The sequence below is a fragment of the Pyxicephalus adspersus genome, chromosome 9 (genome assembly GCF_032062135.1).
Source record: "Pyxicephalus adspersus chromosome 9, UCB_Pads_2.0, whole genome shotgun sequence".
NCBI classification, from domain to species: domain Eukaryota; kingdom Metazoa; phylum Chordata; class Amphibia; order Anura; family Pyxicephalidae; genus Pyxicephalus; species Pyxicephalus adspersus.
In genome coordinates this window covers 27,635,841-27,654,641 of record NC_092866.1, presented here as the reverse complement: position 1 = coordinate 27,654,641, position 18,801 = coordinate 27,635,841, and the positions used below count along the sequence as shown (strand labels likewise).

The window sequence follows — 18,801 nt, the reverse complement described above, 5'->3', positions numbered from 1 at the left end:
TGTGCTTATATTGATACATATATGTACCCCTTTTTTCCCATAGATGGCAGTGTTTTGTTTACTCTTCTAATATTCCTGAGGAAGCAAAGTCTGCAAAACGCATCAAGAAATTGGTTGAGCCCCTTGCATGCTCACCCAAACATTAGAAAGAGTCAATTATTGTTATAATGGCATTTATGTGCAACACAGCACACCCCTGAGGTTAGAGCAGATACTCCTTTTTCTTATTCTCAATTCTTTGTTTTCTAAGAGTATCATTTTCAACAATTTTTGTATGTTCCTTAGAGAGACCCCAGGGGGGTCCTGTTTTTAAGGACTCATTTTTCTTGACACAGGAAAGCTGCAGCTCCCCGCCCCCCCCCCCCCCCCCTCATCATCTCCCCCTCATCCGGGGGCTCTCTCTTCTCCAGATGCAACGGAGTTTAACCTGCCTGGAATACCCTTTATGTTCTGTACTCAAGTAACCTACTGGGAGTGTTTCCTGATTGGAAGATATACTTGTCATATTTCCAACTGCTATATCAAACACACAGTTACCCCTAAAGAAGCCCTCGTTTGTGTGAACCGCGTCGGGTACAGCTTTCACATGTACATTTCGGAAGTGTTTCAGGCACAACCTGTATGCTAAAGATGGTTTGCACCTAAATGAAAGGGGGACAGTTGTGCTATGGGAAAGATTTAGGGAAATGGTAGAGGGTATATTAAAACTAGGACAGAGGGGGGTGGGACAGTTAAATAAGGTGGAAGAAAGGTTAGTCAGGGGTCAGCCACTAGTGAAGGGTGGATTGGGGATAGTTGGGGGGAGGGTTATGGATAAATGTATGGAGCTTCTCATGTTACAAACAACCATTGGTTTGCACAGTACTGTTTGTACTAAAAACAAAATAATTTGGCAAACAATGCTGGTAAATACTGCAATGGTTTAACCACCTGGGCGTTTCACTGATGTCTAGATTTCTGTACCAAAAGTGGTACACTGATTTTTATGAATTTTTTTTTTAAAATTGTAGACATGTAACAGAAATATGGGCAATCAGACCTTCCACAGACTTAACTGTTGAGCCCTGTGTGCATTCTTGGTATGGATCAGGCGAGAGATATATTTTCCATAGTCCTTTTCCAGAACCAAAGAGTCCTTTTAAAAGGAGTTTTACCTTGGCAATCTTATCTGTGTTACCTTTTCTCGAGACAATCTAGTCAAGCCTTCTTCACAATCTCTGATAGTGTACATATTTATCACATTGTGAAATCCGGGCCCAAAAGCTAACAGCGTCCTACCTTACGGTACTTCAAGATTCCCTTGGCTATATTTTTGCTTGTGTATGGCAAGTCCTTTGACTGAGAGAGTCTGCTGTAGTCTGCTTCTTTCACTTTGAGAAGTTTGTTGACTTTGGTCCAGTTGCACAGTCAGATGTTATTAACAGAGTCATAGACCCGCTGAATTCATATTCTTTTTGATGGTTTGAAAATGTAGCTCTTTCTTTTTTTTGTCTAATTTGATCCTCTGAATCAGCACTGAGCCCTGGTTTTGAGCGAAACTTGCACTCAAAGTTAATTTTTTTTTATGTTTATTCATGTTATATATCCTATGGTTTTCATATGTTTATTTCCTAAACATAAGTGGGAGTTGCGGGGGGAGGAGGGGTACACATGTCCTCAACCTTAAGGGAATAGAGATTGAGAGAGGCTCATAATGCCATCCCGGTAGCTACACCTCTTATTGGATGAAGCTATTTAAAGCTCCAACAAAGTCAGGGCTCGAGGAGGAAAGGGGGGGATTGGGTGGGGGAGGGTTTGTGCGACCTCCTCAGGAGTTCCAATGTCTACAACAGTTCTATTTCATATATTTATGTGTTATGTCCTTACATGTTCTGTTTTATTGTCCATTCCCTTTTTGTGCACCCATTCCCATCCCCTTTCCTGGGAGTCTTTCCTCAGGCTGACCAATTGGTTTAACTTCTTTAACTTGAAGCATGGCCCAGACTTTTACCACTAGCCCTCAATCCCCTCCTCAAATGAAAATACTCACCCATAATGTTCAGGGTCTAAACTCCCTGATCAAAAGCGCTAAGGCTTTCTATGATTATAATTTGCATAAGGTTGATATTGTGGCATTGCAAGAAACCCACTTCTCTCATGCCAAAGTACATTTACAAAAATTATAATTTTTTTTTAGCAAACTCTGATAAGAAGTGTAGTGTAATGTTGTGCTTCGCTAAAAGCCTTAACTTTAATTATATGGAAGTGTTTAAAGATCCGTGGGGGAGATTCTTGATAGTGTAGGGGTCCATTGAAGGGAGTATTCTCACTGTAGTAGTGCAGTTGTCCATTTAAGGTAGTATTCTAACCGTAGTGTCTTATTATGTGCCCAAGGACAGTCAATTAGATTTTTTTTCACAAGTTTCTAAAAGAGGTCCATTCTAGAGCCAAGGGCAATTTAATACTGCTGGGAGATTCAAATTTGGTGCTCGACCAAATCCTGGATGAAATGAGTAAACCAAGGTACGTTCACCCCCCTAGAAAAAGTCATAGACTGTCTTTGCTTTTGAAACAATATGATTAAGCAGATATTTGGAGAGGGATGAACCCCTCCATCCAGGGATCACAGGTACCACTCTGTAGCTCACAATCAGTACAATCAGTATCAGTAAAATCAGTAGTAGAACTGACCATATCGTCATGCCTGCTAGTATGGCACCTATGGTTACTGGAGCACACATTCTTTCGAATCCATGGTCAGATCATGATCCGATTTTAGTACACCTGAAAGGCTTGAAAATTCAGCATTCTTCATACTGATGGAGACTAAATGAGAGTTTAATCTCGGTCCCTGCAGTTCAGGCAGAATTAGAAAATCTAATAAGGGTTTTTTTTTAATTAAATAGAGCGGAGGATACTTCTCCGGCTATTAACTGGGAAGCACACAAGGCGACTATTAGAGGAGAAATTATTAAGATAGGGTCCCGTTTAAAGAGAGCTTGCAATCAGCAAATTAAAAACAAACTCAATGAATACAATGCCATTCTACTTCAACATAAAGGTAATCCACAATCGGACCTCCGTCCTCAAATTGAAAAGATCCGCACAGAAGCCAATTTACTACTTTTCACGAGGCCAGCAAAATCTGTTCAGTAGGGTGCCCATAAATTTTTTACTTGGAGTGACAAACCAGGTGGATTATTAGCCAACAAACCTAATCCCACACCGAAAATGCACACTTTACCCAAAATTAAAAGCTAGAAGACAGTAGTAGCTAGAAGTCAACATTATGAAAGAATTCCAAGCTTTCTATAATCAACTTTACGGTAAGTAGAAAAGTGGGATAGTTTAGAGGCAGAGCAATTTTTTAAAGAGATTGTTATCACCAAGTTAAATAGGAAACACAAAGAGCTGTTGGGAAAGCCATTTACTACAGAGGAAACCTTAAAAGTTCTCAAACTTCCCAAATCTCGGTCTGGATGGCTTTTCTAATATTTATTATAAAACTTTCGCGTTTAGTCCCACTTCTAAAAAGAGTATTTATATTATATAAGGGACAGGAACGCTTTGCTTTTGACACAAACAGAGCATTCTTTAGTGTCAACCTCAAACCAGGTAAAGATCCAACAGAATTTCCCAACTATAAACCCATTTCACTAATTGTGATTTTAGAATAGGAACTAAAATCTTAGCTACGTGTCCTAATTCTTTTTTGGGGGTCTATATATAGCCAGACCAGGTGGGCTTTTTACAACATAGACAAGCCCGGGACCAAACAAGAAGGTATAGTGACCTGATTTCATTACTGCATATTAATTTGGACCAAGGCCCTAAAAGGGAAGACATGCTGTCATCTTTAGATTTACAGAAGGCCTTTGAAAGTCTGTCATGGCAATATTTTTTTCACCTATTGAACAAAATTGGGTTGGGGCCATATTTCACTAATCTATTGAAAGCCTTATAGGACATTCCCACAGCCAGAATTTAATTGGGGGATCATCTTTCTCCAATATTTATTTTACCTATTGAACAAAATTGGGTTGGGGCCATATTTCACTAATCTATTGAAAGCCTTATATGACATTCCCATAGCCAGAATTTCATTGGGGGATCATCTTTCTCCACTTATAGCTTTTAAGAAAGGCACTCGACAAGGCGGTCCTCTCTGTCCCTTGCTGTTTGCTTTGGCCATAGAGCCACTTGCATTTGCCATCCATTCTAGTAAAGACATTAGAGGTATACAATGTGGGGAAAACGAGCACAAATGTGCCCTTTTCGCAGATGACATACAATTGTATGTTACATTCCCTCTTGTGTCACCTCCTAATCTCTTCAAATTGCTAAATTTGTTTGCCAAAGTCTCAGGGTAACGGGTTAATAGTTCCAAATCACAAGCACTTAATGTTAACTTATCAGCAGAGCAGGTAGACCTAATCAAAGCCAACTTTGAATTTCAATGGGGAAATTTGCTACAATATCTGGGAATCCAACTTACTCCAACATATCGAACGCTTTATCAGGCTAATTACCCGCCTGTTTTTAGAAAGATTGAATCTGATTTACAGAGATGGTCCAAATCTCTGCCCTTGTGGTTCGGAAGGATAGCCACTGTAAAAATGAATGTGTTCCCGAGAATTTTGAATCTCTTATTTACTCTTCCAATAGCCGTGTCTAGTCCAGCTTTAAATCACCTTCAAACCCAAATAATACATTTCATCTGGAGAGGGAAGAGGAGCAGAATTCAAAAAGCTGCCTTATACACGACACGTTCCCAAGGTGGTCTAGGGGTGCCTCTTCCCCATCAATATGCTAAAGCAGCCCATATAGAGCAAATTTCCATTTGTAATATACAAGAAGCCAAACCCAAACGGGTAAAATTAGAAGCATTGGCCACTCCAACAGCCGCAATTGATTCTATAATGTGGTGCCCAAAAAGAGTTGGACCAGGCATAAGGTGTCCCACTTTGGCTTACTCTCTCTTGGTGTGGGACAAATTATGATTCCACCCCAAACTAACATCTCTGCTCACTCCATTAACACCCCACCCCTACGGAACAACCCTGAATTTTCTCCGGGTAAAGATAGACAGATTTAGCTGGTGGATTGAAAAAGGCTTCCTACAATTCCGAGATATAATAGATGTAAGAGGAATGCTAAGTTTTCAATACTTATGCAGTAAAAAGGAGCTTCTGGGAAGCGAGTTTTTCCGATATCGGCAGATGAAATATTTTGTTTGTTCCAAACTCTGATTAAGTGTCCCTCCTTTCCGCTCTACGTCATTAGAGAGCTTGAGCAGATCTATAGCAGACACTAGGGGCCAAACCTCTCTTATTTATGCAGTCATAGTGGCTCCGGTTGCAAAACTCTCCTACATGCGTGCATGGGAAATAGATCTGGGTAAGACTTGGGAGTTGGAGACGTGGAGTGAGATAGCCTATTCCCTGTCAAGTGTCCATCAATTTCCTCGCTGGTTGAAGCAAATTACAAAGTGCTCTTATGCTGGTATTTAGTCCTAGAGAGAATAGCCAAATACAAGCCCTCTTCTTCTCCTTTATGTTTTTAAGGGTGTAGCACGAGAGGTTCGATAAAGCACATTTGGTGGTCTTGTCCCACAGCCCAAACCTATTCTCAAGTACACAGACTGAGATTGAAAAATCCCAGGAAGCTGTTCTTTTTATTCCCAAATATATAAAAAAAAATGGGCCAAACTTTTTCTGCTGGTGGCTCACATAACATAGTTAATGACAAACTGTCTCACACAGTCATACCTTCATAAGTCATACAAATCTCCCCATTTCCCTTCCTTATTTCCCCCTCAATGTCCTTTCTGTTTTTTGTTGATAATATTATCCTGTTTTTATTTATTTTTGTTATAGTTTTGTGGTCTAAAAACATTATATTTGTGATCTATCCAATTGCCTGATAAGGGCGACTTCTATATTGCTTGATTTTTCATGATTGTTTATGTTCATTTATCCCGCTGTTGGAAAATTGTTAAACCTTCAATGAAAAGATTGAAATATAAAGAGGAAATATTCATCGATAATTGAAAACAAGCACCCGATTTGCCTTCTCGAAGTCACTTGTCATCAGTTGCAGGCAATCTTTTGTCCAGCAATCAGCACTGCTTGATTCAAGGTAGAAGTACATTCTTAGTGATGTCAGCTATCCAGGAGACCTTGGAGAGATGCAGGGCTGCTGGTTGGAGAAAATACCTGCTGGCATTGGACCAGGTGAAAGCTTTTTGTCGGGTGAATCATAAATATATTTGCTTGCTGCTTGGCAGATATGGCTTACGATCTAAATGTATTAATTAGCTTAAATGTTCTCTATGAAGGGGCAGAAAACTTCCCACTTGTGAATGGCTGGATTGGTAAATCTTTAAAAATGAGCTCAGGAGTCTGGCAGGGATGCCCACTGAATCCCCTGCAATACAAAGGCTAGAGTGGATCATTGTGCAGGGTTCTTTGGACATTGCTGATAAGCACCCTTTGAGAGTAGTTGCCTATGCTGATGATGTATCGATGATTATCTCTGAAATTGAGCAGTATGTGGAGGCCTCTGGTTCTACGATCAACTGTTACAAGTGTGAAATTTTTCTGTAAAGGTAGGGAAGGTGAGAGTTTTGATCTCACAAATACCTTAGCAGAAGTAGGAAGTTAAAAATTATGAAATTCAATTTGGACTAGGTAATTATAACCTGCTGACTGCAAATGCCAAGATGGTAAGGTGGAAGAATTGGTAAATGTCATACTGAGAAAGGGTTAATCTAAATAAAGCTCATACCGATATTCTTGTATGTCATCTTTGCCTGTTTTTTGTGAGCTTCCCTGTACATCAAGATATACAGCTACTTCTTCCAGATATTCTGGGAAAAACAGGGTGAACCTGGTGCACAGGAATGTGACCTACCTATCCAGAAGGGAGGGTGGTGTATTTTTTTCCTTGTATAAATTGTAAATTTATTTTTTTTTAAGTGTTTGCAAGATTTTAATAAAAAATAAATTTACAATCTGTGAGGAGGGGAAAATACCACACAATAATATGGGGATTTTCGATTGGCAAGCAAGTAATAAGGGTTTAAGAGAAAGAAGACCAGCGAGTTTGAAAAGATAGGTTTTAAGAGCTCTTTTAAATGAGCAGAAAGTAGGAGCAAGCAAATAGGATGAGGAAGAAATTTCCAGAGAGCGGGGGTAGTCCTAGAAAAGTCATGCATGTGATTTGGTTATGAATGAGGAAGTCATTAGTAGGTCATTGGAAGAGTGACGAGAGGAGTTAGGGGGGTATTTTTCAATCAGGGCAGAAAGGTAGGTGGGACAGGAATTGTGGTGCTGTAGATGGTACTGTAAACAAAAGGAGGCTATGAGAGTACCAAGTGAGGAGGTGCACAGGGAGAAGAGAACAGGTTCAAGGACCGTTGGGGAACACCAGCAAGAAGGAGAGTAGGGGAGGAGGAATTGCCATTAAAAGAAATTTGAAAGGAGCACTCAGACAAAGTAAAACAAGAAAGTGCAGAGTCATTAAGGCCAATGGAGTACATAATTTAAATTAGATGGCGGTGATCAACAGTGCCAAAAATAGAGGAAAGATCTAGGAGAGGGAGCAAAGAAAAGTTACTTGTGACTTAGCTCTGATAAGGTCAATGTCATATGCAGCACTGTGGTAGCTTGTCATATGATGCAGCCTAACAACTGCATTTATTCAAACCTTCATATCTCGTGGTTGTAACAGTTGAATTTTTAGGGTACACTCATAGCTACTAGTATCCAAAACTTAATTTTAAATTTAAAAAATTGTGAAAATTTAAAATGTTCAAATTCTAAAAATTCTAATCAGGACCTCTGTACCACTTAAAGCAAGGAGCATAGGGGTGGGGCCCCCACTCCTTGACTAAAAAATAAAATATGGGGGGACTGCTCCCCCCAAACACTTTCCACAAGGGCTTCTTTACAAAATGACTCCACAAAGCAGGTTAGTCTGAGGTCAAGTTACAAGTCAGACAAGTGAAATGTCTTACCATTTCATCTGCTTAAAAAATTCAGATTCGCTAAGTAAACAGTTGCAAAATAAACTCATGCAAAAAAGCCTTTTTAACACTTTCATTTGGATGGACACAGTACTTACAGAAGTGTAAGTTCAACCATCGCTTAAACAAAATGACCTTGCAAGACAAAAATAGGTTATCTAAGAGTTACCTGTTACGCTGCTCTCTGGCAAATGCCAATAAAGCTGCCAGGCTGTGAACACAGGTCCCACTGTAGAACTTCAAGCCCACATGATTTCTACCTGTAGTCTATTTCTGATGTTTGGTTAGTAATATGCAAACAAGTAGCTCACTGGGGGTTGCACTGTGTTCCTTCTATTTCTCTCCATATACCACCACAGATACTGTTCATTGTGTTGGGTAGTTGTCCTGTCTCCTGGCATTTCCTCAATGCTCCTCAGGTTGTGTTGAGAGGCACAGCAAACTTTCTTGTGATGGGACATACAGGTAGTACCCGGGTTAAGGACATCCGACATAAGGACGTCTCCTTGATGGAGTGCAGAACGTAGCTTGAAGGAGGGAGGGAGCAGTTTGCATGACTTGCAGAAGAAATCTTTTGCTAAACACAGCTGAGGTTGTGGGTGATCTTAGGGGGGTGAGGGAGTCAGCCTCTTGTAACCCTTTAATGACCAAATGACCAAGACAAATTCTGCAGTTGTTTCTTTTTGCATATCAAGTCACAGTTTGCTCCAGAAATTAATGAATGTCTAGGCTTCATAAGGATTTTTTTTTTCTTTGCGATTCTGTGATTTTACAGTAACTGACACCATGCTGACTAACAATATGTTGAGTCAAACATCTGTCCTCATTGCATTTATTAAAATAATGTACCTGTTCAAGCTTACATACAAATTGAACTTGAGAACAAACCTACAGTCCCTATCCCGTGTGTAACCTGGGGACTACCTGTATTGATGGATCTGGACTACCTGTGTAACCTGCGTGGGTGGCACTTTGGCTCAGAGGTTAGCACTTTGGTACAGTTTCCTCCCACATGCCAAAAAAACATGCCGTTAGGTTAATTAGCCTTATACATAATACATTGTTACATAGTAAGTATGGTTGAAAAAAGACATAAGTCCATCAAGTCCAACCACTAGGGAAATAAATATATCCCAGATATAAAACCCTTTTGATATAGTTAGTCCAAAGAAAGGCAAAAAAACACTTGCTGCAATTCCTTCCTGATTCCATGAGTCCCTGGATCAACAGCCAGTTATCTTTACTTTAAATCTTTAATACCCAGTTATATTATGTGCTTCTAGAAATACATCCAGCTTTCTATTAAAGCAATTGTTGAAACTACCACTTGAGGGAGCCTATTCCCCATTTTCACAGACCTTACAGTGAAGAATCACTTCCTTATCCAGAGCTTAAACTTCTTTTTCTCTAGAAGCAAAGAGTGCTCTTTTCTCCTTTGTATTTATTTAAAAGTGAATAGTTGGGAAGAGAGTTCTCTATATGGAGCATTTATATAATTACAAAGGGTGATCATATTCCCCTTTAAATGTCTCTTCTCAAGGGAGAATACATTTAGTTCAGTTAATCTCTCATAGCCGAGTTCCTCCATTCCTTTTACTAATTTAGTTGCCTGTCTCTGCACGCTCCCCAATTCCACAATGTCCAAAACTGGACCGCATACTCCAGATGTGGCCTGACCAGTGCTTTGTGTATAGAGGCAGGGTTATGCCATTGATTAAAGAGTCTCAATCTCTCAAGCCTTCTCTTCTAATACAAGAAATTACTTTGCTAGCTTTAGATATTACAGCTTGGCATTGCATGTTATTATTAGGTCTATGATCTACCAAAATCCCCGGGATCCTTTTCCATTTATAACTCCTCCAAAGGTATTCACCCTAGACAGTGTGAAGAATGCATGTTGTTAGCCCCCAGGTGCATTAATCACTCTCTGGATGCAGTCTTTAAACCAGTTCTCTATCCATTTACAGATTGGCTTATCTAAACCTATTGACCCTAACTTCTAAATTACCATCTGTGGGGTACAGTGTCAAATGTTTTTGCAAAGTCCAAGTAAACTATATCAACTGCTACTCCACTATTTACTTACATCCATGACAGTAAATTTGTTTGATAACTTCAATCTTTCTTGAATCCATGCTGACCATCATTTATTATATTATTTTCTAGCAGAAACTCCTCTGTGTGGTTTCTTTATCAAACTCCCTAGGACCTTTCCAACTGTGGACATTAAACTTACCCGTCTGTTGTTGGTAATGAGCTTGCTGCCTTTTTGAAGATAGGAACCACATTGGCCTTACGCCAATCTATTGGTACCATGCCAGTGATTAAAGAGTCTCTAAAAATTAAAAAACAATGGCTTTGAATTAACTGAGCTCAGCTCATTGAGGACATGTGGATGTCATCCATCAGGTCCTTGTGCTTTGTCAACCTTAGTTTTTCCCAACTGTTTCTCAATCATATCAAATTTGAGCCACTGTGCTCATTTAAGGCAGTGACATTGCTATTAGCAATTTGGACTTCAGCTCTGCCATTTTCCTTTGTGTACATCTTTTTTTTAGTTCCCAGTTACCAACCCAGAGACATCCTTTAAAGGGCCTACATGCTCAGATCTGATCTTTTTGCTATTAATATATATAAATAAAATTTGGGGGCTCTTATTTTGACGTTTTGCACATTTTATCTTCTTTTTACATCTTTTGTTATATTCTTTATAGTTTTCAAATGATGAAGGTGATACTTCATTTTAATATTTTTGGAAATCATGGGGCGAAATGAGCCCTACATTAGACAGATCTATAAAAGTCCCATACTGGTTGGTTTGCATAGGAAATTCTGATTTTTTGGGATGTGGCATCATGTTATTAATATATTTTGGTGAGTTTTCTCTCCTTTTGAGCAAACTGAGCCATGCTTTTTAAGTTTTTTTTTTTGCCCTCTTCTGGGATCAATTGTGCATATAGGTTTTGATATAAAATACGCAGGTTTTCTAGTGTTATTTCTCTTGTGGTTAAACAGGATGAACAGATCAATCTCAGTTGGGTATTGTGACGTTTTAAAAAGTGCTGAGGACAACCATCACCCTGCTAAGGAAGACATAAGCATATCCACTGAAGGTGGGTTATTCCACATCTTAAAGCTAAACTTAGGGCACAAACCTTTCAAGTTTGCAGACCTTCAATATATGTCATTTTCCTTGATGTTTTCAGAGCTCTTCTTTCTATAAATTTAAATTTTCTTACCCCCCTTCTTTTTCTGTAAAACCAGAAAGTACACCTCATACTCTACCTCCAGGCAATCACTGGCATTATTAAGGATGGTATAACTGACCACTGTGATGTCTGTGCTGATGTATTGTCCTCATCCTCCCACTATGCTTTGCTGTTTACAAAGCACAGCTTCCCTTTTTACTTGATTCCATTTCTTTGGCTTTGGGATTCTTCATGCACACATTTTCTACTCCACAATTACCCATGGGAATTGGGGGTATTCATGTGGGTGTATTAAACACTGGCACTAGGCGAAGACATTTATCGTCCCGGACCTAGTTACCTCTTTTGCACCTCACCTTAACTTGCCTAACTTAGCTCCAAATAAATTCTGCCGTGTTTTACACTCCTATTCTCTCAATGTATTTTGGCATTACTATTATATAGTTATTGCTTGTGGGGGTGAATGTTGCTGTGCCTGGGAAAGGGATCTTAATTTTGATTTCCACGTCAGTATGTTTAACAAAATGGCTCAAATTCTAGTTATGGCAAGGAGGGGGGGTTGTACCTTATTCCGTTTTGAAGAAATTTTTATTTCTCCACATGCCTTCCCCCCAGAAAAAAACTTTGCTTTCTATCCTACATGGTTTTGTACCATGAACAATGAAGAACAAATCTGATCCTTGCCAAATTTTTCCTTTATAGTGAACGATGTCCACTATTACTTCTATAGCTACTGACACAGATACTAGAGATACATATTTAGCCTTAGTATATGATTTTGTTGATTTTTATAAAATTTCTCACCAATCTTTTAAAGGTTGGTCTTTTTTGTACAGGTTGTCTACACTCATGGATTAATACTGAGTAGATGGGTAAGGGCCGTTCAGTTGGCCTCCTATTACCTTATCTTCTCTTCGCTTTCTCATAATCTCTTTTCTCTTAATTTCCTATTTAAATTACATTACGTGCCCTGCAGTATCAATTTAAATTGTGGAATGCCATTTACCCCCTTTATACAGGCTACTCCTAATTGTATAGCCTGGATTAATGACTTCCTTTTATTGTGTTCTGTGTGTAATAAATGATTTTATTTTCTTATGAAACTATATCGAGGATTTGGTTTTATGTTTACAATAATTCAGAATATCCTATTTGTTATCATATTAGGTTTATATGACCAATTTAACTAAACAAACAAATACATACTGAACGTATTACTGAGCAATTGCAGACCAGAAAGTGTAAACACAGCTGTACAGTGTCCATTTAAGGGTGTCACCCTAAGTCAAAGTTCATACTTGGCACCTGGTCTCTCATTAAAGCAGGTACAAACACAGGTAAGGGGGCAAACCTTTGGACCTGGGTGTTAAGCACTTTTTACCCAGAAAAGTAGACTGATTTGTAGTTTCGCCCCTCACACTTGGTAAGACTTGCCAGGATGTATGTGCATGCTGAGGCTGTAAGGGGTAGGTGTAAGGAAAAGAAATCTAGTTGTGGATATCCAGAGCAAGCCACCAGGGAAAACAAAAAAGCTCTAGTTGCTCTTTCAGTGCCAGTATTTGATCAGGGGTCTGTTCTGAAGATGACACTTGGCAAACTGCTGCAGTAAATATACTGATTTAGGGTTCAATATGACACAAACATGCATATACACATACATACATGCTGCAACACCAATCCTGAAATACTGAAGTCATTAGAGATTAGGGCTATACAAACCTGCTGAGATGAAAGTCTAGAATTTGTATGTCCAGTCTGACAATGCCAGAAGCTGCAGGATTTCAAGATCTGCTAGATCCAGCGCAGCTCGGGAGGACACTACTTTCTCAGGACACTAAGCTAAGCTGAGCTTGAGCCCACTAGATGTAGCTGTGCTCAATTTAGGCTTAGTTTCTACCCTCAAAAGGATATAGTTATATATAGAAAACATTACCTGGAACTTTTTAAAGAATTATTCATTCTAAAAAATATTTTACATTTTTTTTTACCGTATACAGGTAGTCCCCGGGTTACACACGAGATAGGGACTATAGGTCTGTTCTTAAGTTGAATTTGTATGCAAGACGGAATAGGTACAATTATTTTAATAAATGCAATTAGTACAATTAGTAGATGTTTTTCTCAACATTTTAGGGCAGCGTGGTGTCAGTTACTGTATAAAATCCTCGCTGTAACTTAATCACAAAGCAAAAAAAAAATAAATAAAAAAACTTTATGGAGCCTGGATATTCATTAACTTCTGTAGTAAGCTGTGCTTTGATATGCAAAAAAGAAAACTGCAGAGTTTGTCTTGGTCATTAAAGGGTTACAAGAGCTTGCAGAACAGCAAAATACTTCTTCTGCAAGTCAATGCAAACAACCCCCTCCCTCCATCAAGCCTCTGTTCTGCACACAAACAAGCAAGGAAGATCAGGGAAGCCAGTTTTTTATCTAACAGTCCTCTGTATGTCAGATGTCCTCAACTCGGGCACTATCTGTACATATTTTACAAATCAGCATTTGATAGGCTGTGTTTTTGATAGTTTTGTTCTTTGTGCAACGAAAACTCATTAAGTGGGTTCCTCTGCTCTGGCTCATTTACGTTTGTGTTGAGATTGGAGTCACACAGCAAAATATACAATGACACATTACCGTGCAGAAATAGTGGAGAACAGTCTCAAGCAAGCCATCATAATGGCTGCATGCAGTATATATGAACTGCTTCTACCTGACTAAAATGAAAAAAAAAACAGTATTTATTTTTAAAAGTACAACATTGCTAGTCCTGAAAAATGCCTATGCTTGACATAGCATAAAAGTATCCAACCTCTCCTTTCTCAACATGGCCACATCCCTTATAGATACATAAAGGGAAATTTTGTGGAACACCACCACCAAACAGGACTTTTCAGGCCAGCATTTACCAAAATTAGCCCACCAAACAACAACCAAGTCACCACAACACTTGGTTGGCGGAGTATCAAAAGAAGTTATTTACATTTCACTATAGGAAGGTGAGCGGTTTTTGTAACTTGGAAAGTAGTGATCATTTATAAAATGTTGATTATAGGCAAATGACCTGCTGTATCCAATAGCATCCAAGTTTGCAGGAATGTAAATGACTAATATACTTGAATCACCTTTCCAATGGTTAAAATATTCACCGCGATTATAAGAAAAAGACATTGAAGTTCTGGACAATATAAAAGGAGATTTAGAACATCAATTAGTCATCATCTTGAAGATTATTTCTTTTGCTCCCGTTTCATCCATCCCCAATCCATTCTTTTTCTTGAGGAAGCAGATTTAATCTGCAAAATGCATAGAAAGAATCAGGCATAACCTCAGGGGAAACCCCAATAGGATGTTGTGTGTTATATATTGTTTTTATCTCTATGTTTTATGTTTGATTTTATTGATAGTTAATAAAAATAGGTTTGTGATCCAAAAAAATTGTTGTTTGGTGGGCTAATTTTGTTAAATGCTGGCCTGAAAAGTCCCAATGTTTGGTAGTGGTACACAAAATTTCACTTTACAATACTTGACATACCCAATTTACATGTAAAAATAACATTTAATACTTACTTTTTCTTTTTTTTCTGTTAAAATCTTAGCTTCTGCTTCCCACTGTGGACGTCCATCTAAAGGGAAGTAAGAAAACTGTTTTAGTGTACACAACCCCATAGTAAATATATATATAAATACATCAGCATCAGTATAATGGTACAAGGTATTTTTGTCCTTTTAGATCTACGATTTCCCCAGTTGCCAATTTCTTGCCCTTTAACAAAGTAGCAAAACATAACCTATATTAGAAAGGTGACAATATTTATGCAAATAAAGTACTAATAGTAAGTTAACTTTTTTTTTTTTTTTTTAATTTTTAATTTTTAGTAATTTATGAATTTTTTTAGCTAATTTGAAATTATTTATTTGGGGTTTAGTTAAGTTTCACTTCAATGTTTAGCCATACATTATTAGGGAAATGGACTGGTCTGCCAGGATTGTCCTAATTTGCCATGTGTAACAGGAAATGGAGACTCGGTGAAACCTAGTGGGACAATGGGAACAGAGATAGAGAGAGATAGCGATACAGATAGAGATGAAGATTGAAGAAGAGAGATGGCTGAAAAAAGTAACTGTGCAAATTATTGTTGTATTCCTAAAGTAGCAGAATACCTTAGCATTGTTTGTTTGAATTGTTGATGTCGCCATTGTTTTGTTTTTTTAAATTGGTGCTTGCCTGCCTGTTAACCTTTCTGCATACATTTTTCCACTATTGATCAGGTAATGATATACATAATAACCCTAAATATTGTGTATTTGCCTGCAGTCTCTTTTGTAAAACAGACTGCTTGTTTTGAAGCCTTCAACGTATTTAAAACTGCAGGTTAACCTTTTTAATATATATGAAATATATTTAAATGAAAATTAAAGCAACACTCAATTACTACAGTATAACACCAGGTTAAATAACAGCAGGTTCAACAGCTATGGTTTTGCCATAAACCATTTTTCTCTCATCCTTCCTAAATGATTTTTCACCAGTCTTTATTTTTCTAGTTTTCAATCACTAATGTTACAGTACAGTAGTAATTCAGAATGGCACATCCATACCTGCTGTCACAAGAAGGTTTGCAGTGTCCCAGCACTCAAAATGCATGGAAGAGATATCAGGAGTTGTACCTTTATACAACAAGAGCTGGAAAGAGCTGTAGAATGGCAATAACTTAGCAGCAGGACCCGTATCTGCATCTTGCAAGGAGAGACAGGACCACTGCCAGAACCCTACAGAATGACTTCCAGCAAGTTACTTGTGCACAGGAGCCAATACATTGAAATAGGGTACAATAGGTAAAGAAAGACCTTATCCTGATGCAGTCAGGCCTCTAGTTAGTTACACTAAAGCAGAAAGACATGGATTAAATCACACAGATTTTCCTATAGATTTAAACAGTGATTATTTTTTGCAAAATGCTTTCCCTAGCAGAATATGTAAACAGAATAAATTCATTGTCCTCAAAGTTTTATAGTAACCAACTCAAAAAAGACAGCAGATATTGGTAAATACATTTTCCCCCTTTTTTTTTTTTAAGGTAATGGTCTTTGCTTGAAGATTTTCCAGTGCGTTACACATATCATAAAGCGTATGCATAACACAATGGAGAAGAGTGCAGGTTTCAACACTTGAACATGTGCAATGTTCAAGTGCTATGCAAAGCAAGAAAAGAGGGAAGAAAAGAGGAAAAGAAAAGAAGTAGGCCAACAAAGGGCCATTGTTTGATTTAGTTTGTTTTTGTTATATTATTTTAAAATTGTGATCTATATTTTCATTGAAGAGATTTCAATTAAACTATGTCAGGTACTATGCACCAGTTGCCAATAGAAAGAACATAAACAACTATATTGAGGCAAATTCAGGCTGAGAAAAAAAATAAGAAATTGAATTCAAATTCAAACACTAGGCCAGAGGAAACAAGGAAAAGTTTTTGTCCAACCGTCACTGCAAGCGAGCAGCCTCAGTCTTCTGTTTATGTGCTGTGTAGTCTCGTGTGCGTGTGCTTGGCATCAAAATGCTCCTTGAGAATAGACTGCTTGAAAGTGCTGTTGGTGTCTTTGCACACTAAACACAGGGCTTTGTTGCCGCGCTTGACGAAGAATAATTCGTCAGTCCATTCGGGGTTAAAGACACAACGTTTGACGTCAACATTTCAGAGAATGGTAGCTGCACGATGCTTCTGCTCTTTAGGCATAGTAATTGGGGTTACTATGCAGGCATTCGATAATATTGATGATATTGCGGGAACTCACTATAACACAACATTTCAATGCTGAATCCAACAATAAATAACTAGGGGGGCGTTAGACTGGAATACTGGCTTGTAGACCAGTAGGCTGGCTTGCCTACTTTGCCAAACTGCGGTGGTTTAAAAGTTGGCATAACGCCATAAACAGATTATAAAAAGATATGAAGACTTTGTCCCCACAATATCAGCTGTGAGCTTCTTTGCCTATAAGGGAGACATTTAAATATGAAGATTGTATCGGGAGATCACCCCCCATGCACTTACCAAAAGGTGTATACTGCATCAAAATTGAAGAAAATTTTCTGAAGAGCACACAGACACATTCAGGGAAATGTTAAACAGCAATCCTCTCCTTTCAGTCAAGGTCCAGTGGGACGCACTAGTCTGTTTCTCTCCCGTGGCGTCCTTATGAGTGCTTCCCTCTCCCAGAAATGACGTGTATAGGGGGCAGAACCCGGAAGAGAGTGAGGGCAGCAGATACTGGAAACCAGACTGCGTTTCAAAAGGATTTTGTGCACCTCAGGCTACAGTCAGTGTAAATGAGCCCAAATTTTGGCTCTACATACTGCTGGGTCACAACACAGGGAAACATTGTTTCTCTGTGGGATTAACAGGTCCCATGTAAGTGTACGCCATATTGCAATGTAGTGTATTTATTCAAAACCTTTACATCCAAACAATTTTTTATGCTTAGATTGGTACAGCCATGTGTGAATATAATGTTTAGTTCAGAATCATAAAAATACTTATGATTAATTAATGTATTCAACATAGATTTTATCAAAACCTCATAGATTACACTGTGGAGCGCATTCTTCGTTGAGTTAGACCTTTCACTTGTGTTTTACTCATTTTTGGGTGGTGAATCCAGAAATTACCCAAATTTTTTTTTGCTATTACATCAAGTTTTTACGATACAGGGTACACTATTTTTGTCAAAACATTTTTTTTACATACAATGAAAAAATAATTTGAATGTACTGTTTATTTAAATTTCTTTTGTTCATACAAAGGATTTTTTGTTACTCTGACATTTTTTTTTACACTAAAACATTTGAAAATTATCAGGTAAGTGGTCAAGGTAAAAATTTACTCCTATAGCTTTTCCTGAAGTGTTCAGTGTTAGCACAATCTCGCCTGATGCTCCAACAAAAGTCAGCCATCATATGTACATCCCATCTATCCCGATACTGTCCTTCCATGACCTTCAAATCTTGGTGGAATCATTCACTTTGCTCATCACTGACTGCATCAAGGTTTACCGGGAAGTTAGAAAGAAGGCTATGCAGAAAATGCACCTTGATGCTTATATTGCATCCAATCATTTTGTAGCTCTCCAAGAGTTTCTGAACAATTTCTGTGTAATTTGCTCATGTGTTTCCAAGAAAGTCCTTGACAATGGCTTTGAATTATAACCAAGCATTCTTTTCGACTTCTGACATTGTCCTGATGAAATGTTCATCTTTGATGAGCTGCTGAATCTGTGGACTATCAAACACACTGGCCTTTATTTTTTCAAATGACAGGCTAAGAAATGCCAAAATGAGGTACTTGAAACAGTCTTTCAGTTGGCAAAGCTTTAACAAACTGCTTCATCAGACCCAGTTTCATGTGCAGAGGCGGGAATATAATATTTTTTCTATCAACAAGTGGCTCATGTGGAATGTTTGTATCACCTGGTTTTAGGGCAGATCTTGGAGGCCAATTCCTTTCACAAGCTCTGCTATCCCACATGCACCTATAACAGGGATACTTGGTATATATGCATTGCTGACCAAGAAGGAAGCATACCTTTTTAAGG

The 18,801-nt window shown here is 38.4% G+C and overlaps 1 protein-coding gene across 1 annotated transcript in view; it reads right to left on the bottom strand.

Moving 5' to 3' along the window:
• Positions 1 to 18,801, bottom strand: part of NFATC3 (nuclear factor of activated T cells 3) — a 146,197-nt gene that overhangs the window by 52,593 nt on the left and 74,803 nt on the right. The window contains exon 7 of the mRNA XM_072422981.1: positions 14,779 to 14,834. Within this exon, the coding sequence (XP_072279082.1) occupies positions 14,779 to 14,834 (56 nt within the window). The remainder of the gene's footprint in view (positions 1 to 14,778; positions 14,835 to 18,801) is intronic.